The 25,665-nt window shown below is 36.9% G+C and overlaps 1 protein-coding gene across 1 annotated transcript; it reads left to right on the top strand.

The window, feature by feature from the left end:
• Window positions 1-696: 696 nt before the first annotated feature.
• Window positions 697-25,599, top strand: slc27a4 (solute carrier family 27 member 4). The gene is made up of 13 exons (XM_048174373.1): window positions 697-1,050; window positions 3,724-3,885; window positions 6,533-6,927; window positions 8,798-8,956; window positions 10,615-10,684; window positions 10,798-10,889; window positions 11,166-11,275; window positions 12,880-13,089; window positions 13,406-13,532; window positions 15,005-15,142; window positions 15,228-15,392; window positions 16,746-16,892; window positions 20,759-25,599. Exons 2-13 carry the CDS (start codon window positions 3,725-3,727, stop codon window positions 20,914-20,916), a joined length of 1,932 nt encoding a protein of 643 aa, XP_048030330.1. The 5' UTR covers window positions 697-1,050; window position 3,724; the 3' UTR covers window positions 20,917-25,599.
• The last annotated feature ends 66 nt before the right edge of the window (window positions 25,600-25,665 follow it).

The following is a 25,665-nucleotide window of genomic DNA, read 5'->3' on the forward strand; positions in this document are numbered from 1 at the left end:
CACTGATAGCAGATTTGCCTCACTATACTGACAGTTGTAAAATGTTTTTGCTATGTAACGATATCCGCTGTTAATTGGATATACTGTATGAAATCAAATCAAGAAATGTCTGTATGCCTCTGTTACCACATGTGCCTTTAACTGACCCTTCTTAGACTGCATGACTGGTTACTTACATTAATTACAGTTACAGTAATTACATTTAGATTATAGATTATTTTGACAGACTTTTGTTATATGCACTGATTGTGCACAATAAAACCAGGAACACACATTAAGAAAGAACATGGATAGTTTTCCAAAGAAACAGTAAATAAGTTAAATGAGCAGTGTTTGAATGCCTCCTGAAAATGAATTCATGCTTTTGATTAAAAAACAATTAGCCCCGTCTCGACATAGTCATTTCAATGCGTTTCTCCAGCATTAAAGTAAAAAGCATGTCTCATAACACGTTGGAATTACATCATTTTAATTTACACAAACAGCTGTTTCTGCCATTACAACGGCCAGCAGATGGACAGATATCTGACAAAAGCCCTCCTTCTCCTCCATCATGCCTCATGGTCCTGCAGTGCTGCTTTGCAACTACCGGGTGGAAACTGCCGTGATGATTCGCTGGCTGGGCCACATTTCCTCGACAGGACTTTAAGCCCCGCCTTTATTGAGCGAAACGCAGCGCTCCGAGAACGCCATTGGTTCAAAGAGCTGTCAATCAATGTATACACAGCAGCACCGGCGAATAGAGAGAAGGCGGGCTCAAGTAAGAAAATTATAAGGTCATTGGAATTACCAGCGCTGCAAGCCAACGTTACAATGAAGCGATAACAGATAAGAATGAAAAATGAAATAAACGGGAGCAAAGTCTACCAAAGAAGCCGCGGTAATTAGGTAAAAGGCAGGCGTGCGGCCGTTACACACCGGCGCGTGTGTATCAGCGCAGGTAAACGCGGTGGAGGTTTCGCTTAAGCCGATCAAGGTGGGATCGTACGGAACAGGTTCCCCTTCTGCCATTACATACACGTTATTGTGACCACGGAGACCAATATTGAGGTATTTCCTGGACCACAGACACCTACATTCTAAATATTTTAACCATTGTCCATTTCCGGAATCTCCTGTATCATTAATCGTCATGATCGCAACTGTCAACTGCCAGTTAAAGACGCGTTTACCGATTTTTACAATAACAACAGCATAAATGGTGTCCTGTTTATGTTTGGTGATGGATGAGGTATCATATGTAACAGTTTAATTGCTCATAATCAAGATAAAGGGATATAGGATGCTAGATATCCGCACTGTTTTTTTTTATATATATAAAACACGCACAGCAAATAACGCAGCGTAACTGATATAACTTACGTTTGGTCATATAGACACATGCTATAATGTATCGCCTGACTGTGTGAATTCCTTTATAATGTATCTAGTGATTGTAACAGTAGAGCGAAGCTCAGTGTACTGCAATGCTGTAGTGATGAACGATTCTCCAACGACTCGTTCTTTTCAACCGAATCACTAAAACAGACTGAATTGTTCGTTCACGAATCGGACTTAATATGTCCGGACTCACTTTTCTGGACACGTCTGATTCAGAATGAGCCCAAAATATCAAGTATTGCAGGTAAAACGTTTCAGAAGTATGTTTGCTTGATTGAGTGACAGTTTTATCAACACACATTTCAAACAGAGTTGATTATAATGCATGTATTATAACAAGCTAAAACAGTTTCAACTGGGAGATGCGAATTTTAGTATTGTTTATTCTAAATGCAAGTTATATTTGTGCTCTAAACGGCAATAGGATGTAATACTGCGAACGTGTGATCATGGCGTAAGAGAATCGCTGAATCTTTGAAATGAACTGTTCGAAAGAGCCGAGTCGCGGAAATGAGTCTGTACAATCCAATGTGCTCGCTCAGATTTCCGGGCTGGAGCAACGAATCAGGGCTCTGCGGTAACCCTCGCCTGGTGATGATGATGATCGCTTTAATATCCATCCGCACCCACAGGACGTCTGTCGTTTTGCGTCCGCACACACGGCTACAGGTCCGAACAGACGTTACCATGCAAGGTGGCTGGATCCTCTCCAGCATCCTTCACGATTGACAGCCGCACATTGTTGGATTTCCCCGCTGCAGCGAAAACGTACAACGATGATGATGACGATGTGTGACCATCGTTTCTGTCAGTCATTAGATTGAGAATGCGTGAAATGGCGAATTATCTTTATGTCGCCACACTTTTATGCCAGTGAACATTTCCCTGAGTAGATTTTAAGTGTGTTTCTGAATAGAAACACATTGAATTCTTGAGTACAACGTATTTTACATTTTATTTATTTCCACAGTTCTACAGTTCATTTAACACGCGTTTACCTACAACGGGGCTTGTTGTTACACTAGATATGGGGCAAGTTGTCACAATGGAAACTCTATTTAATGGCTTTTCCGCAAATATGAACACATATGGGACACAAAAAACAATTCATGAAGCTGTAAAAAAAGGACAAGATAAACTTGTGGTCAACAGAAGTTGATAAATTAATAAACTGTATCATTATTAAGCTGCCTGCATAATTATCAGTAAATAAATTATTCATAATAACACAGCTACATGCATTATGCGGTTTAGATTCTTGCCTAAATGTATTTCAGAGTGGTTGTATTGTGTATTGCCATGTATGTATATCACCAATCTATGTGTTTTCAAAGACCATACACAGTGTGTTTAAATGTTAAAATACAATTACAATACAAATAACTCATATTTATCTCCTGCTTTTATAAGATACTTTATAGACAGGCTTTATTGCAGTGACTGCTATAAAAGCATACATTTGTGTAATTATTCTTTTGACTTAAACCCTTACAGTCACTGCAAGCCCCTGTGACAACTAGCCCCGGTCTCCCCTATATGGGTGAGCATGTGATGTGAGTGACTGTGGTAATTCAGCAGGTCTAAGCTTCTGCTGCATTCAGATGAGCTGTAGGACAAGATAGTACAGATCAAATAGCTCTGTTGCCTTCCCTTACTGACACCCAATCCACCCTAGTTACCTTACATGTGTTTTAGTGGAAAAGAAGGGCAGGAAAACACGTCAATGCGTTTTAATGTAAAGGAGCATTTTAATGAATTACCATTTCCAATGTTTTTGTCACCTTTTTTCACATTGTTTGTATCTATCTTCTTTGCACATCAGAGATACAGAAACATAAAAAACAGTCAGTCAGGGTTATCCTCCATCATTACATGTAACAATAACCTTCATAATATATAAATTGTGTGACAGACAGCAGTATTTCAATACAAATGTTTAATTTACTGTCCCAACAAACACATTTTGAAACCTAAGTTACTGACTTTTCTCCCAGATCATTTAAGTACTCTGTACTGGTATACCTTTAACATACATTTACAAGGTCAAAGATCTTTTTTCTTCAACAGCTATCTTTGTCTTGATATGATTAGTCTTATAAGTGTCTTATCTTGTGTTAATCTCTGGCTCTGGTGGGTTAAGGCAAGAGTTTTGCATATCCACCATTGTAATTATCAGGTTTATAATGACTGTTATAACTTTTATCAAAGAACAAGGTCTTTTTATTATTTAAGACTTATATCACGCAGGCCCAATAAAATGTTAATCCAATAATGAAGTGTTGATAAATGATGTTGAAATGTTGTCAGGTGATACTGTCTGAAGGACTGTTTTGTGTGTGTCAGGATGTTGCGGTTGGCGTGCACCACGGCCCTTCTCTTCGTTCTCCGGCTGTTCATTGGCCTGCCCTGGTTCCAGGTTCTACCATCCATTTTAATTTTTTACCTGGGTTCTGGAGGATGGAAGTCCATCCATGTGTTTTCAAAGACCATATACCGCGATTTGCAGTAAGTTTTTATGTTATAATTTTAGCTTTCCTTTTTATATACTTTACAAAGTATATATTTTTAATATACATATGTACTTTTCAACCTTTTCGAAGTCAGCAAAATTCTGAAATACACCAATTGAATGTATGGAAATTCTGTAGTGTCAAAAAAACCCAAATCTACACTTTGTGTAGATTCCAGCTCTGCACATTCTGGACGTTTTCTCAACCAACTTATGAAGTGCATATTGGGATGTTTTTAAACCGTATTGAATGAGTTTTCTAAGCCTCGCAATATGTCAGAGCTCGTTGCCTGTCAAATGTATTTTTTAGGAAAACTAAATTAAATTTGTATGAAATTGAAGTCGTGATAGTCTTTTTTTTTTTCTGTATTGTGATGTATATCCAAGTGAAACGGCTTCTGGGACGAGAAAAATGTAGGACAGGGCTTGATTTTGTCCTTGGGGAATTGATTGGATGGTTGGATTATTGCTATTTGCTATTGGTGGATCTCACCGAGGCACATGAATATATAAAAAATTATGTGCACTTATAAATCATTTATAATAAATGCTGCAATATTCCATAAAAAATAAGAATTGTCACAAAGTATGGTTTTCGCCATAAAAATAGCCAAAAAAAGCAGCTGGCATGGTGTTATAAAACAAGCAAACTGAAGTTAGACACCTGTTTTGTTTTTGTTTTTTTCTCCTCACTATCTGGTTTAACTCATCCATTTAAAAAGAAAACAGCGGATAAATAAATCCATACGTAGGCACAGTATGTTTTTATAAAAATAATAATAGTAAAAATAATAATTAATGTAATTACTGATATAAAAACTTTCTACATAACTTTATAAATGAAAATGATATAATGTCAAATTAAGTCTTAAAAAGGAACAACGTAAAATATTGCATTTTGTTATTAATGTGTTAACTCTGACAGTCCTAGCAGACTTATAAAGAAGTTTATAGATGAAATCTGATTTATATCTATAGATGTGGTTTTGTGAATAAAGATCACATACATTCTTCTGGGCCTTTTCAATCAGGCTGAACAGATACTCGTAAAAGAAGTTCCTCTACAAATACAACCGCACATTCCTGTATTACAAGCTACGGGTTTGTTAAGAGGAACAAGTGGTTGAAGTGGGTTTCTGGGTTGTTCCTGGCAGGTTCAGCTTGTTTTTCCTCAAAGAGTGAAGATTTTGAAATGTGAATTGAGTAATCTGAAGCATGATTGCTAAGTATCTTAAGACTTTGAGGTGTGAACTTCTGTGTTCGAATAGCAAACAAGGCAAAACCTCTGCTAACAATCCCAGTTTTGGTTGTAGCGAGTGCTGGAGGTTATGAAATTCAGTTCGACTTCAGGTCCTGCGGGTGTGGGTTTATCATTTCAACAGTACAGATTACTCTGTAAGTGCCTGGATTGGAGGACAGAGGCTTTTAGGATAGCTGTTAATGGACATAAGAACTCTAATGGGACAGGGATCATTGCTTTTAGCAATGTGACAGTGTTTGTGTGCTCAAACATACACAAACTACTTCCTTCCACTTACAGATTTGTTATTGTTACTTAAGCAAGAAGTTGATGAAACCAGAATTACCACCATTACCATTAAACAGATGATTATACGTATTAAACCTACACACTAAATGTACAAAATAGTGTAAAGTACAGTACCTGTCAAGTTTGGAATAATTAAAAATAATAATAATAATGTTATTGAGAAAAATTCTTCTGCTCACCAAAGCTGTATTTTATTTGATCAAAATACAGTAAAGACAGTAATATTGTGAAATATTATTACAATTTAAAATAACAGTTTTCTATTTTAATATATTTAAAAATGTAATTTATTCCTGTGATGGCAAAGCAGAATTTTCAGCATCATTACTCCAGTCTTCAGTGTCACATGATCCTTCAGAAATCATTCTAATATGATGATTTGAAGATCAAGAAACATTTGTTATTATTATTAACAATGAACAGTTTTGCTGCTTCATATTTGTGTGGAAACCATGATTCACTACCATTCAAAAGTTTTGGGTAAAAGTAAAAATTTTCAAAAACAAAAATAAAAAAAGAAATTAATACTTTTATTCAGCAAAGATGCATTAAATTGATCAAAAGCAACAATTAAAGACATTTATAATGTTACAAAAGATTTCTATTTCAAATGAACACTGTTCTTTTTAACTTTTTATTCATCAAAGTATCCTAAGGAAAACAAAATGTATCACTGTTTCCACAAACATTAAGCAGCATTAAGCAACTGTTTTCAACATTGATAATAATCATGTGACACTGAAGACTGGAGTAATGATGTTGAAAATTCAGCTTTTCATCACAGGAACTAATCCATAATTTTAAAATATATTATTATAGAAAACAGCTATTTAAAATTATAATAATACTTAACACTATTACTATTTTTACTGCATTTTGGTCAAATAAATGCAACCTTGGTGAGCAGAAGAGACTTCAAATGTTCAAAAACATTTAAAAAAAATCCTAATTATTCCAAACTTTTAAAATAGTGTACCTATTTTAAATGAAGAGATCACTCAAAACTCAAAAGGAGATTTTTTTAAAGAATGTCCAGATACCATTTGCCCAAAATAAAACCTCATCCAAATAAATTCTTCTGTGTTCTTTTACAGTGCAGCCAGTGTGTTGCTGAGGGTAAAGCTGAATGTCAAAAAGCACCTTCGTGAGCGCAACACCGTTCCCAAACTTTTTGCCAAGTCCGTCAAGAAATACGGTGACAAGACGGCTCTGATTTTCGAAGGAACGGGCGAGAAATGGAGCTTCAAGGAGCTTGACGACTACTCCAACCGCGTGGCTAACTTTTTTCTCCAGAATGGCTTCAAGGAAGGCGATGTGGTGGCTCTGTTCATGGAGAATCGCTCTCAGTATGTGGGGCTCTGGCTAGGCATGGCGAAGATCGGAGTGGAGGCAGCACTCATCAACTTCAACCTGAGACTTGAGGCCCTGGTTCATTGTGTCAACATCTCCAGCGCCAAAGCGGTGGTGTTCGGCAGTGAGCTAACAGATGGTGAGAAGTGTTTTGATAGTTATCAAAGATGAGAAATCTTTTTTGAAACTGTAGCTTCCCAAGCTACACTCATAATTTATAGCAGTTAAACCACAGCAGTAATTAACTTTATAAACAAACTAGTGATGGGGGAATTCGAAACATGCTTCGTGAAGCTTCGAAACCTTTGCGAATCATTTGTTTCGAACCAGTGATTCGGAGCATGTATCAAACTGCCAAAGTCACATGATTTCATTAAACAAAGCTTTGTTACATCATAACTGTTTCAAAACGTTTCAAAATTTCAATGGTTCGCCACTAGGAGGCGATGATCTCTGTGAACCCATGAAACGGTGTCTAAATGGTTTTATACATTTGTAGACATTTTTAATGACACATTTGCATATTAAAAAGGAAGAGTTTTAGTTAATAGTCTCTTACTGGCCTGATTAAACAAGCTCTGTAAAACAGGCCCTACAGTTTAATAAAATTACACATTATACAGACCCTTCATATTTAATGGTATTAGATGATTTCGAAACGGTGAATCAATTGAACCAAATGCTTCACAAAATGACTCGGGCTGTGTCCGAAATCACCCCCCTATACCCTCATTCACTATTCCCTACATTACTCCACTAATATAGACCACTTGAAGGAGTGAATGAAAACGAGAGACTGAATTCGGACACTGAGTGCGGCGGAAGGGCTGCTGCTTTTGCACAGTTTGTGCTTTCTGTTTAATAAATATTTGCTACTGTAGCAAACTGGCAGCTCTAGTAGTAATGAAAAGATTTATCTTGAACTCTGTCGTGGAAACTAGCACATATAAACCTTAATTAAAAAATGTAATGATCAATTCAAAAGGAATTTATACCTGTATGATATTACGCCGTAGCCATATTGGACCAGCGGTTTAAAAAATGGATGGAAGGATGATTCAGCTGCGGACGCCATCTTCTGGTCAGACGCGGGAATTCATTCGGCACACGACTCGCACAGTGCATTATAGGTATTCTCAAGCAGTTGAGCGTACATCGGTTGTACACTTGTTATTGTGGTGCATTATGGGATTAAATGAGTGCACTTGATAATGTCCACTATCCAGACACTAAAAATGGCTGTTTTCTCAAATAGTGCCCTATTTAAGGGTATAGGGGGCAATTTCGGACACCGCCCATGTTTCGAAAAGCTTAGTTTCTCCCATTACTGAAACAAACTGATTAACTAAAAACTTCACAATGTGTTTCGGAGGTGTACCAAGTTAATTAATTTTGTCTAAATAAAAAATGTCTTTGTAAGTTTTTTTTAATGATGTGCACTGATGTGCTCAATAATACCAAGAATGCGTAGTAATAATGTAAATAGTGTCAGTTTTGATTTCATGTTGACTTTAGGCCTCAGGGTTATATTTTATGAATAAGCGTTGTTGCCTCAATATAGTATCGGTTAAGGCAGAAGTTCAGAAGTGTTGCAAGCGAAAGTGACACACTACAAGAACCAAATGAGGAAGTGGCACTTGGACAAAGATTAGTGTGTGTACTCTAGAGAAACAATGAATGAGTAGCACTGGGTACAGAATTATCATGGGCAGAGGTCACTGCGCGTAACTCATTGTGGAAGAGCGTCATTGCACCGAAGAGAACTCGTACCAGAGGTCATGAAAGGCCGTGAAATCCTAATGAAATTGAGTTTCTTAGTTGTCTCTTAAGTAATTGGAAACTGACTCATAAAGCATGCCATGTTGAGTCAGCTTCGTTTCTTATTGATTTAACATTGCCGGGCATTTGTCCTGTGCTTCTTCTGAAGGATTTTCTAGGCTCATTTTGTCGCATTATTTGTGTCTGTGATGGTTACTTCATCTATTTCTCTCTCTCTTTAAATCTCTCAGCTATGTGTGAGGTGCACAGCTCCATGGGAAAGACTGTTAAGCTGTTCTGCTCTGGAGAATGGGACCCTAAGCGGGTTCCTGAAGGGACGGAACATCTAGAGCCGCTGCTGGAGGCAACACCTACAAACCAGCCCAGACAACCTGATCGCAGCTTCACAGGCAAGACTATCAAACATAGACTTATATCTAACCCCCACCATTTCAGACCTTAAAGGTCCCGTTCTTCGTGATCCCATGTTTCAAACTTTAGTTAGTGTGTAATGTTGTTGTTAGAGTATAACTAAAATCTGTAAAATTTTAAAGCTCAAAGTTCAATGCCAAGCGAGATATTTTATTTAACAGAAGTCGCCTACATCGAACGGCCAGTTTGGACTACATCCCTCTACTTCCTTCTTTAATGACGTCACTAAAACAGTTTTTTGACTAACCTCCGCCCACAGGAATACACAAGAGTTGCGTTTGTAGAGTGTGTTTGTCGCCATGTCGTCGAAACGCTGTTATTTTCATCCCGCAGTCCAATCACCGGGTCTGATTCCGGCTCAGATTGATAGGGTAAAATTAAAGACATGTTTACAATAACACTGAGCGCGTGCATCTCCACGTTTTGGTAAGAGGCGTGACCTTTTATGGGCAAGATGCGCTAAACTGCTGTCGAATCACAACACAGGAACCGCTGGCACAATCAGAACTCGTTACGTATTTCTGAAGGAGGGACTTCATAGAACAAGGAAGTAATCAGCCCGTTTTTATGACAGTGGAAACAGCGGTATACAGATAAGTAAATTATGTGAAAAATACTGTTTTTTTTTTTACACGCGAAACATGAACACATGTTATATTGCACACTATAAACACAATCAAAGCTTCAAAAAACCACGAAAAACGGGACCTTTAAAAAACATAAAAAAAAAAAAAAAACAGGGACCCTGTCTGAAATATTGTATTGCGATTCATGCTGAATGTTGTATTATTATCGAGCCCCACACATGGCATGCAGACAAAAAATATATATATTTTGGCCACAAATTGAGAATTTGTTCCCGTGACTTAATATTATAAAATAAATTAATTCCCTCCTTTTAGTGAATCATGGCCACATTGTACTAATTCTTTCCATCATTTTGATTTAACTTAAAAAAAGGAACAAAATATTACAATGTGGCCATGATTTAATAAAACGAGGGAATGAAATCTAAATTCTTGACCACGATTTAACTAAAATGAGGGAACAAATGTATAAAATGAGGGAATGAATTCTTAATTTGTGTGTGTGTGTGTGTGTATATATATATATATATATATATATATATATATATATATATATATATATATATATATATATATATATATATATATATATATATATATATATATATATATATGTGTGTATATATATATATATATATATAATATAGTGTATACCGCAATCCCATAAAAGCACCGGTGGGAGTGGAAAGTTCTGAGGCTGATCTACTGACAGTGCACAAATAAAAAAACATGGACATTAAATGATGGCACAAATACCTGTAAATTGACTAGCGTAAACCTTAGTAAATCACAATGCGTGATTCATTTAAATACTCTCCTCCCATAAATGTTGCATCTGAAAGGGAAACTCCTACAAATGCATATGCATTTAACGTCAGCCACAAAAATATCTGTGTCCATGTCTTTTCATTGCTAATCTTTAACTGCGTGACAGTAGTTTTTAATGGCAAAAGAGGGTTTGTGCTGGTGCAAAATGTTAGTAAATCTGGCCCATAAATCACGTTACCAACTAGATATTTAATCGTTTTTTTTTTTTTCTTTGCTTCTAGATCGCCTTTTTTACATTTACACGTCGGGAACCACTGGGATGCCAAAAGCTGCTATCGTTGTACATAGCCGGTAAGCGTGTGACATGTTAATTTTCTCCATTTCTTACAGTCTCCCTTATTTTTTTCTCTCAATGAATTAGGCTCCCTGTTTTTCACCCTGTCTTTTCTGCTTTCTTCCCTCAGGTATTACCGCATGGCTGCCTTGGTGTACTATGGTTTCAGGATGAAGTCTGAGGATGTGCTTTATGACTGCTTACCACTTTATCACTCAGCAGGTACATCATGAACACAGGCTGATCTACACCTTTATGATATGTGCACTTCCTGTCACAGTCTGGTTCAGGCTACTTCCTGTTTTGTTTTGTGGCTTGTTTTGGTGGATGTTTATCTTTGGTGGAAGACCCTTGAGTCTAAAGCTGTTTTAAGAAAAATAGATTTGTTTTATATTTTATTGGTTTAACCGATTATGTAGGTGTTGGTGAGTCTTTAATCTGGAAGTAGCTAATCAATAAGTTTGTTCTGAGGTCAGAGTTGTTTGTTCTCTGTGGCAGGAAACATAGTGGGAGTTGGACAGTGTCTGATCCATGGAATGACTGTAGTGATCAGGAAGAAGTTCAGTGCATCAAAGTTCTGGGATGACTGTATCAAATACAACTGCACGGTGAGTAATGGAATTAATAATAATAATAACAAATGTTTCTGGAGCATCAAATCATCATATTAGAATGATTAGAAGAATCATGTGACACTGAAGACTGGTGTAATGATTCTGAAAATTCAGCTTTAATCACAGAAATAAATTATTAAAAATAGAAAACCGTTGTAATTTTAATAATCTTTCACAATATTACTGTTTTCAAAAACATAAAAAAAATCATAGACCTCAAATTATAGTATGTATAAAAATGTGATATCTGTGAATTTTTCATTTACTATGATTTTTTTTTGTATATAGGCTCTTTTATGTTTTATTTTTTAAGATGAAGAGTAAGAATATGTTATGAAGAATTATATTTTATATTTACTTGCATTTACATGTTGGTTATATAGCAATACGTAATAAACAGCAGTATTCATGTATATACATTTTGAATGTCTTCCTTTTGAGTCAGTACACAAAAAATAATTGAATCAGTGTTTTGCATCAGACTGTTTAAAAGAACTGATTCACAGGAATGAATGGAACTCTTCTAGAGTTGCACGATTCTGCATAAATTAAGAATAATGATTTTTGTTTAAAATAGAGATCACAATTCTTCCATGATTCTGAATAGTGTACTGTCGTGGAAATTCTCAATACAAATCTGACTTCACCACTGACAATTCAAACAACCTCCAGTTGTCAATATAATATATATAATACTCAGTACCAATACAGTACTACAGTACCTTCGAGGTAATTCCCATCCCGAATATAATACAATACAATACTACAATACCATAGTACCTTCGAGGTAATTCCCGTCTCGAATATAATACAACATAATACTACAGTATCTCGAGGTAATTCCCTTCTCGAATACTTCTAATACATTTCCAATACTTCGAGGTAATTCCCTTCCCAAAGTAAGGTGACGGCGTCCCGTCATTACTGGATTAATCAGAGTTTGTTACAAATACATTTTTTAACAGTCACTTGTCGTCACCTACTGGTGTAATGATGTAATTGATACACCTTTATTTGAAGCATCAAGTTAATTTCAAAGGTGATTTTCTCTATTTTGATCGCTACTGTAGACATCAGTGTTTATATCTGAACTTTTATCCCAGTACTTCTGTGATAATCTGAATTATTGTAACAAAAATAATGATACTGTGTGGTTAAAAAGACTGTGAAGCTGCCTAGGCTATTTATCAAAGGTTTATTAGACAAAGCTGAATCATTGTCATTAAGGAATAAAATTGCATGGGTTTACGAATCGAGATTGTGATCTTTTAACAATTGATCGTGCAGCTCTAAACACTACTGACATTTTTGTTACTGAGTTTTGCTCACACTCAAGAGTCAAAAGAGTTGTCTTGCTGACAAGGTCTTTCATGGCTAAATAGAGCAGAGCAATAAAATAATTGCAATGTTCATGATTTTGCATAATTTTATATTGCAAACAAAATCATATTCAATGTATTGTACATCCAGTAAATATACCAAGGACTTCCAGACCTCAGCTTTAATGTTATAGCTGTGTGATTGCAACAAATTGAAGTTGTGTTGTATGGAAATGGAGATTTAAGGTAGTTTTTAAAAAAAATAATTTTTGGTCTCAGATCGTGCAGTACATTGGCGAGATCTGCCGCTATCTGCTGAACCAGCCAAAAAAGGACACGGAGCACCAACACAAGGTCCGCATGGCCCTCGGTAACGGCCTTCGCCAGTCCATCTGGGAGGAATTCACCAACCGCTTCAACATACCACAGATCGCAGAGTTCTACGGTGCCACCGAATGCAACTGCAGCCTGGGCAACTTCGACAACAAGGTCTGTCCTGACAAAAGCGCACTTTAGACTAAGTGTCTGTAAACAGCCTTTATCAGTAGGACACACTTGTAAACCTTCGCAATAGCAGATAATGCATGTGGAAAAAGATATATATACCCTTTCAGGGGTTCCGGCAATTAGCTCTGTGTATTACCATAAATTTTACAAGGCCATCTACAATATGTTCAGTAATCAAGCACAGGTGGTTATGGGCTATTTAAGGTCTAGCTGAAACCAGGTTTATTTTGCTTGATACAGTATTTAGTTTTGAAGTGTGTGCGGTGATTGTAACGAACATATGATGTTTTGATTGCAGACGGGTGCCTGTGGATTCAACAGCCGGATCCTGCCCTACTTCTATCCCATCCGCTTAGTCAAAGTGGACGAGGAGACCATGGAGCTTATCAGAGGACCTGATGGAGTCTGTATCCCTTGTGGTCCAGGTACAGTACTTCCTTACATTCATGCTTAGTACACGGGTGAGCAGACTGAAAGTTAGTGGTAGAAGATATGTTTTTTTTGATGGCCAATGCCCATATCTACACCTTACTAGTACCGGTTTGGACCCCTTTTGCCTTCAGAACTGCTTTAATTGTTCGTGCTATAGATTCAACAAGGTGCTGGAAACATTCCTCAGAGATTTTGTTCCATATTGACATGATAACATAATTGAGTGTTATCCTGCTGGAAGCAGCTGTCATGGGTAGACTGTGGTCATAAAGGGATGGACATGGTCAGCAACAATACTCAGGTAGGCTGTGGCATTTAAACGATGCTCACTTGGTACTAAGAGGCCCAAAGTTTGCCAAGTAAATATTGAGAATAAAAGCAAAAGTGATGAAAGCGAGCAAAGAAGTCAAGACGGCACAGACAGAAGGCAGTTTTAATTTTACGTCATCTTAACAGAGCATTCCAATACGCAAATATTTTCATAGCGAGCCTCCTGGAATGAAGAAAGCGTTCAGCACAATTGATATTAAAAATGGTAGACAACCGCTGCTTTGTTTATGGTTTATATATCTGCAGTCCTAGTTTCGGTTTCCCTTTTTGGCTGATGAACATAGACTATTGATACCTTGAATACTTTGACTGTTGCGATCCCAGTCGGACTTATGATAGCTGCCTGAATCATAACAAAGCACTGTTCGCTGTTGGCCAGAGGAGAACTGGCCCCCCCTGCTGAGCCTGGTTTCTCCCAAGGTTTTTTTTTTCTCCATTTTTAACACCTGTTTGCCACCTGATGTCCTTGCCGCTGTCGCCTTTGGCTTGCTTAGTTGGGGACACTTGACTTTTGATATTCAACAGTGTTTTGATCTGCCTGCATTGACACCATTGTATGCGAACTGAACTGAGCTGGATGATGACATCACTGTTTACTCCAATGCTGATATAGATAAATTAACTAAATTAATAACTATTTATTCTTACAACGGAATGAATCAATGCTGAATTTACTTAAGCTGGACAATGACACCATTTTCTTTAAGAGCTGCTGTGCAGCCAAAATTATATACCAGTTATCAAAGCTGCTTTGACACAATCTGCACTGTAAAAGCACTATATAAAGAAAGGTGGCTTGACTTGATACCTGCTGATATAGACAGTTATGTAGTCCTATAGTCCTTTTGGTGTTTAAGCACAACTTTTTGGCCAAGATGGAGCCGACGTGAGGTGACAACACAGTCAGCTTTTGTCACCGCAAGTTTTTTGACGTCACCTTGGTGTGTCACAGATGTTGAGGCACAGACGTTCTTAGCACTGTCAAAATAAATGTCCCACTTCTGACAGTTATCATCCAAACACAAAAACTTATCAGCCTATACCTATAATTAACAATGCCAAATATGGACTGATATATCGGTCTTAACAGTATTACAGAAAATGCAAACGCCCATTCCCTTACTCTGTTTCTTAGGAGAACCTGGTCAGTTGGTTGGCCGAATCATTCAGAACGACCCCCTCAGACGATTTGACGGCTACGTCAATCAGTCAGCCACTAATAAGAAGGTTTCCCACGATGTCTTCAAAAAGGGAGATAGCGCATATCTGTCAGGTATTGTATTTTGAAACTCTCCACACAGCCGCACTCTTACTTACATAGACTCAGCTAGATAATAGAAGTTGTCCTTCTTTCTCAGGGGATGTGCTGGTGATGGACGACTATGGCTACATGTATTTCAAAGACCGCACAGGAGACACATTTCGCTGGAAAGGAGAGAATGTCTCCACCACCGAGGTGGAGGGAACGCTGAGCCGCCTGCTGGACATGAAAGATGTGGTGGTGTATGGAGTGGAGGTGCCAGGTAACAGCACATTTCACTACCTTTTCTGTTTGTTTTTATTCTTTCTTTCTCTCTGTTTGTCTTCCCACCAATTACATTTCTTCCTCAGCTAAAATATGCAAATCACTGTGCAGCACCAATTAAAACCATTGCCCTACCCCACTCATATGGTTTTAATTTTATTTGTGCAGGTCTTAAAAAAAACTTGCAGATACATGACTAATTGCCAAATAAATAAATGCAAAAGATAAGATTTAAGTTAAAATGATCTTGGGACAATAAAGAGAGCATCTCTAAAGAAAGTCTTATTGCGGTGAACTGTCCTTTTAAGTGTTTTGAAGTAACATGAATCATTGAGTGCCCAGCCATTCTGCGGAGATGAGAATAATTAATTTGAACAAAGCTGACTGCAGCAGCTCCTGAAGGATTCTGGGAATGCACAGCCAAACAAAGTCTTCTCTTGGCCTGGCTCTGGTTTTGCTTACACTAGATCTATAAAGGAATAGCAGCAAAGTGCTGAATATAGCTTGGTACATTTGAGACTGCCGGCTGAAAAATACACTCACCTTCAAAACAAAGTCATCAGCAGATTTGGGATTGTGGGTCTACAACATGTAGATGTGTATGTGCGTACATCATATACTGATAACCATCTAAATGTTTTAAGAGTCTAACTGCAAATCGATAAACCAATGACACAAAAAAATGTCTATGTGAGATTTTGAAATTATTAATCAAATTATTTAGCTTTGATGTTAGCATGAACAGACACACACAAGACTGCAAATATTGAATTTAAACATTATACATCACTACACTATTGATATTAGGCAATGTCTGTGAAATTTTGAAGAAATTTCGCTAATGTGATCCCACCTTTTCAAAACATCTGTGCCATTAAGTCAGATGTTATTATTCAGATTTTACCAGCTTGATAACTAACTGTAGATTTCCTCAAAGAGAACTTACTGCAGAAGAGAAAAGGAGCAGTTTATACATATGGATGGTATAGTGCCTCTTGTGGCAGTTCTGAGAATGCATCGCATCTTTGCATTGCAGAATGAATGAAATGTAACGAGATAACACCTAATAAACAAATCTGTTTTCTTGGGAGTAGCTGTTCAGTAATGTAACACCACTGGTTCTCTTCCTGTCTTCAGTAGTTCATTGTAGTCTGTGCTTGGACCAGTGATATATATATATATATAACCTGGCCAGGCAATGATCTCCTTAGTCAATTTATTTTAATCTGCAGTGGCTCAGTGTCTCTTTATGCTTATAGGTTTGGCTTATGCAGTTCATCTTCCTCTGAGGTTTATTAAAGAGCCTGAGGTTGCCTTTGTGTGATGCGTATGGACGTTTTTTTTCTGTCAGGTGCCGAGGGCAAGGCAGGGATGGCCGCCATAGCAGACCCGGACCACAGCACAGACCTGGAGAAGTTTAGCAGGGACCTGGAGAAAGCCCTGCCACCTTATGCCCGGCCCGTGTTTCTGCGCTTCCTACCAGAAGTGAACAAAACAGGTGAGATATGGCACACCTAATCTCAGCCTCAGACAGCCCACAGACTGCTAACTGACTCCTGTCTGATGAATATTGTTGTTTAAGGGTGGTGATGTTGCATATCACAGAAACAGTCCCATCCAATTTTAGAACGGAAACCAAAATGTAAATATTCCATGTTCCAAGTTATTTGTTCACCAGTAACTATTTCACCTTAAATTATGCAATGTTGCATTGTGTCCATATCTAAAGCATTGTTCTTTAGAGGATTAAAGGATTTAAAGTGCTGTTTTTCTGTTAAATATAACAAGGATTCCTGTGGGTCCTTAAAATGTCTCAAATTCAATTTGATCAAATTTAAGGTCATAAAGTCCTAAATATATTAAATAGTATAGCATAAGTCTTAAATATTATTTTAGGATGACTGAAAAAAACGGGTATCGCGATATGATCTAACTGTGAGCCTGTAGAACGAGCAACCATGCAACGACTTTACTGTGAATGTGCAGCGCTCACCATTATTTCATTAAATCACAGCCTTTTGAAGTTTAATGATCAAACTTGAAAAGGCTGTGATTTAATTAAATAAATGTGAGTGCTGCACATTCACAGTAAAATCATTGTACTGTTGCACGTTCTAAAGCCTCACGGTTTCAGATCAGTTCTCCATCAATGAATACTGCACATTTATTCCAAGCAATTGCTTATGATATACTGCTGATGAACTATGACAGTGTTTATGTTGTGGTCTTTATATATATATATGATATGTTGTAGATGGTTATAAGAGTGCTTTTTTTCCATTCTTTTTTGATGACCTGCTGTAACTAGTAAAGCATACACTTCTGGTGTATTTCAGGCTTATTTAAAATTAAAAGAACTGTATTTTTCCCCTTTTTCTGGATATTTTTGGTATTTTGGTTAAGCTGGGTACACACTAAAAGATTTTCAAAATGTGAGAGACCACAAACATGAGTACAACATTTTTTTTTTATCCTATAGTGTGTGGTGTGCCATGATGTGACACAGACAGCACACCACACATGAACAGATTTTCAACCCGACTGTTAACAAAGGAAATCTCGCAAAATCTCTTGAGACTTCAGAATAAACATGGTGGATAATAGGCAGTAAGGAATTGTGATGATAGTGTTTGGAATGATTTTGACAGAAAATTCACAGGGAAAAAAAGAAAAGGGTTTGGGTGAAGTCATAGAGACGACGGGAACATGGTCTTTACTTGGTGCTGTGCCATGAATGCGTTTGTTATGCTTCCGTTTTCTGTCAGCTCACTTTCTGATTGAATATTGTTTCATATCACGTGATAATCTCCAGAGCATGTGCGCGTTTGTCCTCGGGGTTCCCCCCACACATCAGGATTTCTGATTGTAATTATACAGTGTGTTCAGGGCGGCTCCGACATTCTTCCGAGCAGATTCAGTCACTCTTAAAACACCTCACACCACAGGAAAATCTGATAAGATAATCTGTAGAACCATCCAGATAATTGGGACATTACCTAGGATTGTCGGAAAGGGAGAAATCGGCCCAAAATCAGCCCAGTTATCTTGTGGTGTGCACCCAGCATTACACAACAAACTATACAACATTTAATCCCGCCCCGTCATAGGAAGGAAAGATTAACATTATTCAGTATATTCAGTCTCAATGCTGTTTTTGAGTTTTCATGAACACTCACAACTAACAATGTACATTACATGTCTGTAACAACATGGGGGAGAATTAATTTAAAAAACAACACGAGACTATACAATATGTATTGTGAAAAGCGCTATACAAATAAATGTGAATTGAATTGAATTGACTATACAGCATAAATTGTATAACACCACAAACCAGCAGTGGGTTACTACAATATGTACTTTGGGAGAGCAAGTTAACAATACAACACAATTGATATTAACAATATACTTGTGCTATAAAGTAGGATTAATATAGTGCACATTAATATATACCCTGATCAAGCAGTTTGATCCTCCTCTGTTATATTGTTAATATCACCGTGTTCAGTAAATATTAAGAAAGGGCTCCCGACAAGAAGTAGTGCCAATATGGATCCTTGCGGAACACCCTTCTTAACTGTTAATATGGCTGAGGTATAATTATCTATAAAAACACTTTGAATTCTGTTCGATAGATTATTTTTAAAACAATTAAAAGCCAAATTACCCAGACTTTTACTTTTAAGCCTCTGTAACAATGAAGTATGATCCACTAAGTCAAACACTTTTGTCAAGTCGATAAATAAGGCAGTACAATGTTGTCTCTTGTCAAGAGCTGTGATTAAATCATTACTAACTAGTGTAGCAGCCTTTATCATACTATGGCCTGCCCTAAATCTTAATTGAAATTCATTTAAAATACACTGCCTGGCCAAATAAAAAGACGCTGTTTGGATTTTAATAGGCAAGTACTTAAAGGTGCTCTAAGTGATCCTGGGTGGAGTAACTTCCTGTTGACGTTCGAAGTGTTGTCAAACAAAACAGAGGCTAGCTAGACCCTCCCTCCTCCTCCTCCTCCCCCTCCCCTCCATGCTTCCTGAAACAGTCATGAACGTGCATTTAAAATCATTCTTGTCACCAGTTTGATTTTATTGCCGTTTTCGGAGCTTGTGGCGACTACAGAGACCGCGTTTTTTTTTACAGTGTGTTCAGGGGACAGGCAGCTAGCGGATAGTGAGGAGATGTTTGCTGTATGTGACAAAAAATGTTTTGGCCTAAAAACACGTGACATCACTTAGAGCACCTTTAAGAGTCTATGGATGGATCATTATTACAGTGATTATTATTTTTCTAGCATGTTATGTTTGGCAACGGTCAATGCAAGATCTTGACCAAAAAATGATGCGCCTCTCGATGGAAATAAATGTTGTGATGTTATTTCCATCAAGAGATGCATCAATTTTTGGTCAAGATCTTGTATTGACAATGCTCTCTCACAACCATTCTTTCACAGTTTTAACCCTGGTGAATCTTGACATTGTCATCCTGGAATATGGCTATGATGTGTCTTCCTGCATGGTTGTTTAGGAAATGAAAAGCTACACACTCCATCTTTAAGGGTTAAAAGAACCGTTGCCAAACATATAACATGCTAGAAACATAATAATCACTGTAATGATGATCCATTCATAGATTCTTAAGTATTTGCCAATTAAAATCCAAACTGCGACTTTTTTTGGGCCGGGCAGTGTATAATGTCAAGCTAAGTATTCTTTTAATGAATCATTTACCAGGGACTCAAACACTTTTGCTAAAACCGGCAGTCTAGAAATAGGGTGATTAGTTATTCAATTCGGAAGGATCTCCTCCCTTTAATAACAGCAAAACCCTAGAAGATTTGCTAGAAGGTGGAATTACATAAGAAGATGGACTCAAATTAAAAATCAATGCAATAGGTTCAGCAATAATATCTGCAGAAACCGTAAAAAAAAAAAAAAAAGATTCTATTTTATCTGACCCACCTGAATTTTTTTTTACAATCTAAATTTGAAAGTAATTTATAAACTTGGGTGGACAGTATAGGCGTAAAAGAGAATAATTCTGAATTCCTGTGATTTATCGACTCGTCAATTTCCTGTACTTCAGTAATGATTGAATTACTGGGATCTATTGTTGAACTAGCTGAAATAAAATGATGATAGAACATATTCATGATATTAACAATTAATTTCTGATTTGCTTTTAAAACTTTTGGGAGACCTTTGAATTTGTTTTATCCTGCAAGAGATTACGTCAATTTACTTACTTGCTCATTATATACATTTTGTAAATTTTGAACACAAAAAAGTTAGTGTTGCTTTAAATTGTCATTGATCAAATTAAGATGCATAGTATAAAATTTATAAGTATGTTCTTTTCTTTCAGGGACCTTCAAATTCCAGAAGACAGAAATGCGACGGGACGGATTCGACCCCAATGTCGTTTCTGACAAACTCTACTTCCTGGACTGCACTAAGGGACAATATGTGGAGCTGAATGTAGAGCTCCATCGCAGCATCGTCTCAGGAAAGCAGAAATTATGAGACTACTGCCAACCTCCACCCGTTCCCTCACCACCCCGCCTTCAACAGCCCTCAAACCCCACCCCCTCATCACTCCGCCCCTCGTTACCTCAGCAAAAACAGTGAGGGGCCGCAGGAACGCATTCTGGCCACATATTCAAGCCCCTGTTGAATCATTCATTCATTCAATAATTCTCACAGCCCACCTCTCTTACAACCGAGATAGGACTGAGGTGGTGTTCAGCCATCTTGAAAACAAAACAAAAACGAAGAATACAAAAAATTAAGCAATTTAGCAAACAAGAATACAAAAACAAACAGCAAGGAAAGGCACAAAAGGACCAAATACACGTTTGTCAAATGGTAAAGCTTTCCCTTTGCCTCAGCTGCACAATGCTCGCCTGGCTACAGGATTCGGGACTGACACACGCTCATTTTGACCGATCTGACAAGCGACTGCCATCGTAAATGCGCCCTCAAGCCCTGACCAAACCATGTGGATCGACGTGCAATACAAACCCAGCACTGGCTGCGCACTTGTCAGCTGCCATGTCTTGATCAATGCTGTTTATTTCAATGTGCACCAAATATATTTAAGTTGTAGAATAGCTCATCATCTATTTACAAGTTATGAATCTATATGCTGCGTTGAAGACATCCATGATTGCACTGCTACTGTCATCATGAAAGCTGATTTTCGCTAATGTCTATACCGAACAGCCCGGTGCGACATTGTGCAGAGCGGGCTTCGTGGGTTCGCTCCGTTTTGCTAGACATGACGACCGTTCAGATTCCGGCGAGGACTTCCTGGACTCTCTACAGGACACTATAGTGGACTTTGCATAGAGGTGAATGAAAGTAGTATACTACTCTGGTGCTAAAGAGTGAACATCCTCCCCGTCTGCGAAGTGGCGCCAGACCTAAAGAACATCTTTGCTTCTTGACATGAAGAGAATGGAAGCGAAGTAGAGTGAAGGGAAAGTGATGTAGGCTATCTGTCATCTGGGTTTTAGTTTTTCTTTCAGCAGCATGAATGATTGATGCAAACAGAGCACTGTGCCTTACTGTCAGGTCACCACATAGTGTTAGTGCCCTTGTCCTGTATCATTACACCAACTGACCCTGGATGTCTCCTCCACATCTCTTAAACAGCTAGTTTATTTTCTAGACCTAGCTTATACTCCCCTTCCATGAAAATTCCCATCATGCAAAGTGTCCAGCACTACATCTATGGGCATCCTTTCCCTTCCATGTGTATTTTGCACCATCACCTCTTGCGAACTTTCCTGTTCTCCTTCGCCCACTGACAGCTGATTATTTATTTATATCGTAGCAAGTATTTAAATGTGTGTGCACGTGTGATGAGATGATTTTGTGTGACAGCACTTGAATTTCTCCAGTCACTGTTTTGGCCGCTGTACATTAACGTACAGCACAGATGCGGGAAAACATAGAACTGTGTTGGCATTATATGAGCGAGTCTCATGAGGAACATACTTCACCAAAAAATAGAAAAAAGATTATATTTTGCATAAAAAATGAAGCCTATTTTACAATGTTTTTCCATTATTTTCATTAAAAATAAGGATTCTCATTACTGTAATGCAAAAAATTTCACATTACCTTAATGACATTAAAAATCTCATTCTCATTATTGTATGAAACAAAAAAATCTCATTCTCATTACCATAATGACAATAAAATGCTAATTCCCATTACCATATTGACATCTCATTCTGATTACAGTAATGACAATAATCAAATTCTTATTATCGAAATGACAATAAAATCTCATTCTCATTACCATAATGACAATAAAATGATAATTCCCATTACCATATTGACATCTCATTCTGATTACAGTAATGACAATAATCATTCTTATTATCGTAATGACAATAAAATCTCATTCTCATTACCATAATGACAAAAAATAGAATCTGCAATACCTTAATGACAATAGAATCTCATTCTCATTAACATAACAAAAAAAATCTAATTTGCCTTAACGTAATGCCAAAAATCATTACCATAATGACACTAAAATGCTAATTACATGCTTATTACCATAATGACAATAAAATGCTATTTCCCATTACCATGTTGACAATAACATCTCGTTCTGATTACCTTAATGACAATAATCAAATTCTTATTATCGTAATGACAATAAAATCGCATTCTCATTACCATACTGAAAAAAAATCTAATTCACATTACTGTGAATTAATGACAAAAACATTTTCCTTATCAGAACGACAATAACATCTCATTTTCATTACCGTAATGACAAAAAAAATCTCATTACCGCAATGACAAAAAAATCTCATTACCGTAATGACAAAAAAAATCTCATTACCGTAATGACAAAAACTCTCATTACCGTAATGACAAAAAATCTCATTCACATTACCGTAATGACAAAAAATCACCAGTAAAAAAATCAATTTTACATTTCATTCTCTATATCTCATTATGGTCACAAGAATGAGATTCTCATGACCATAATGAGATATACCGTATCTCTACAGTAATACAGTATTAAGAACATATTGTTGTTAATACTGTATTACAGTACATCTTGTCAGGACATTTTTTTCATTATGATTATTCAATTCTACGGAACCCTGGACATGACATGCAGGAAAAAAAAATAGTAGGCTAAATTGTGTGCACGATTTACTATTTCGTTCTTTCAATTTATAAGTCATGCACATGATTTATAAATCGAGGGAAAGAAATAGTAAATTGTGCGCATGATTTTTTTTTTCTTGCATGTCATGTGCAGGGCCCGTAAAATTAGTACAATGCTGTAAAAAAGGACTTCATTTTTTATTAATTCAAAATATATTTTTCTTTTGGGATGTAGTGTCAGCCACATAGCTGTACAGGTCATTTTGTCTTTCTAGCCGAGGGTGCAGCAGTGATGTCATTTATTAGTCAGCTAATCAGATGCAGTTGTCTCCATCAACATTCTTTTCCTGTTTTTATTTTGTTGTTTGTCCTTTCCTTTATTACTTTGGATTTTTTTTTTTAAATAATTTTGTAAAAGAATGATGTGTAATGATTTGTTATGGGTTGAGCTTTATTTCTCCGTTAAGCTTGTTTTGTTTGTTTGTTTGTTTGTTTGTTTGTTCTGGGTGTGTGAAAGAGAGGGAAAATGCATCTTATGCACTGAGTTATATTTTAGACACAATATGATGTCTGAAATCTTCTCTACAAACATTTCTTTCTCTCACGATACTGTGTGTTAGCGTTTGTGTCCTATGACAGCAAGAATCCTCACCAGGGAGCTTTTGCTGAGGCGCTCCTCCTTATTTCTGTTAATTAAAGGAACAGTTCACCCCAAAATGGAAATTCTGTCAGCATTTACTCTCTCTCATGTTGTTCCAAACCTCCAAAAAGGACACAAAAATCCAAATGACTTCTGAAGCCATATGATACTTTTATGTGAGAAAACTGATAATCTACCTCCATTTCAGCTTTCAAATGTCATTCTACATTTTGCATATTTAAAATGTAGAGTCACATTGACATCATCCTGGTGCATTAAAATGCCCTCTTTTTTTGAGTTTTGACAGAGAAGAAGATTATCAGTAAATTACAACTTAAAACTACTTCTATGGTGCTTTTTGTCTTTTTTTAGAATGTGAATGGATATTATTTTGTGTTCCAATAAAGTCATACATGTTTGGAACAACATAAAAGTGCGTAAATGATGACCGTTTTTGATGTACTATCCCTTTAAAGTTTCATACAAAGACACTTGCAGACACACATAAACAACCTTCAATTTCAATAATTTCCACATTAATTATATCTGTTTTGAGAGAGATTTCTGCATTTTATTTATGACTTAATGACTTTTTTTTTTCATGTATTTTAAAGGCATTAACAATGTGAAATGCAAAAGCCAGTGCTGTGAATAATTTTGTATTTATTTATTTTTTTAAATAGAGGTTTTTCCCACTGCAGCATAAAAAAACAGTCAGTCTGTTTTCAGTCTGAACATGTTTCAAAGGAACTGTTTATGTGTGCAAGTGTGTGTCGGTTTCTTTTCGAGATGACGTGACACTCCTTGTGCAGGAAATGCGATGTTGTTCTCATGTCTGTCCACTAGGATGTGATGCTCATTCAGGCCTCATTCCACAAACCTTCCCTCCTCATGCTCAGAATGCCTGATTTTCCATCCAAAAATCTTGTTATTGCACCAATATGTTTTCATTGATAATGAGGGATATCTAATGTTTTATGTTTAACCTATTTACTGTGGATTTTGTTATTTGTTTTGTCAATGGCTTTAAAGCTACAAAGGACCATTTTCAAGCAACATAAGTTATATCGTTTATGTCTTGTTTTATTGAGCACCAAAGCCAATGAAGATTTTGCATTTTGTTAGTTAGAGAAATCAGATTTGTACCGATTTGTCGCCCTTCTCGAAAGACTGGTCATAAATGCACTTTTGTTTTGTCTATTTCTGTTCAGTACTCAGGAACAACATGCAGAGGCAGATGAGAAGTGGAAACTATGAGTAAGCTGGCGGTGTATGTGTGTGTGTGTGTGTGTGTGTGTGTTTATGTAGAGGAGGTGTGTGAGGTGTGCCGCGTCACACTGAAGTCCTCTTGTCTTAAAGACTAGCTGTAAATCATGCTCTTTCAAAACAATGGCATCCAAGAATCCATATTAATAAAAAATATATATTAATTCTCTGCAGTCGCTCCTGTTTATTTACTTTTTTTGTATAGAAAGCAGTGTTACTTTCAGATACTT

This window comes from Megalobrama amblycephala, linkage group LG2, assembly GCF_018812025.1.
Source record: "Megalobrama amblycephala isolate DHTTF-2021 linkage group LG2, ASM1881202v1, whole genome shotgun sequence".
NCBI lineage: Eukaryota > Metazoa > Chordata > Actinopteri > Cypriniformes > Xenocyprididae > Megalobrama > Megalobrama amblycephala.

What these genes read in the sequence shown, in the direction of transcription:
- slc27a4 (XM_048174373.1), top strand. Translation starts at nt 3,725, where the DNA reads ATGTTGCGGTTGGCGTGCACCACGGCCCTTCTCTTCGTTCTCCGGCTG. An exon ending in ACCATATACCGCGATTTGCA is followed by an intron (nt 3,886 to 6,532) that starts GTAAGTTTTTAT and finishes GTTCTTTTACAG; the next exon opens with TGCAGCCAGTGTGTTGCTGA. An exon ending in TGGGCAACTTCGACAACAAG is followed by an intron (nt 13,090 to 13,405) that starts GTCTGTCCTGAC and finishes TTTTGATTGCAG; the next exon opens with ACGGGTGCCTGTGGATTCAA.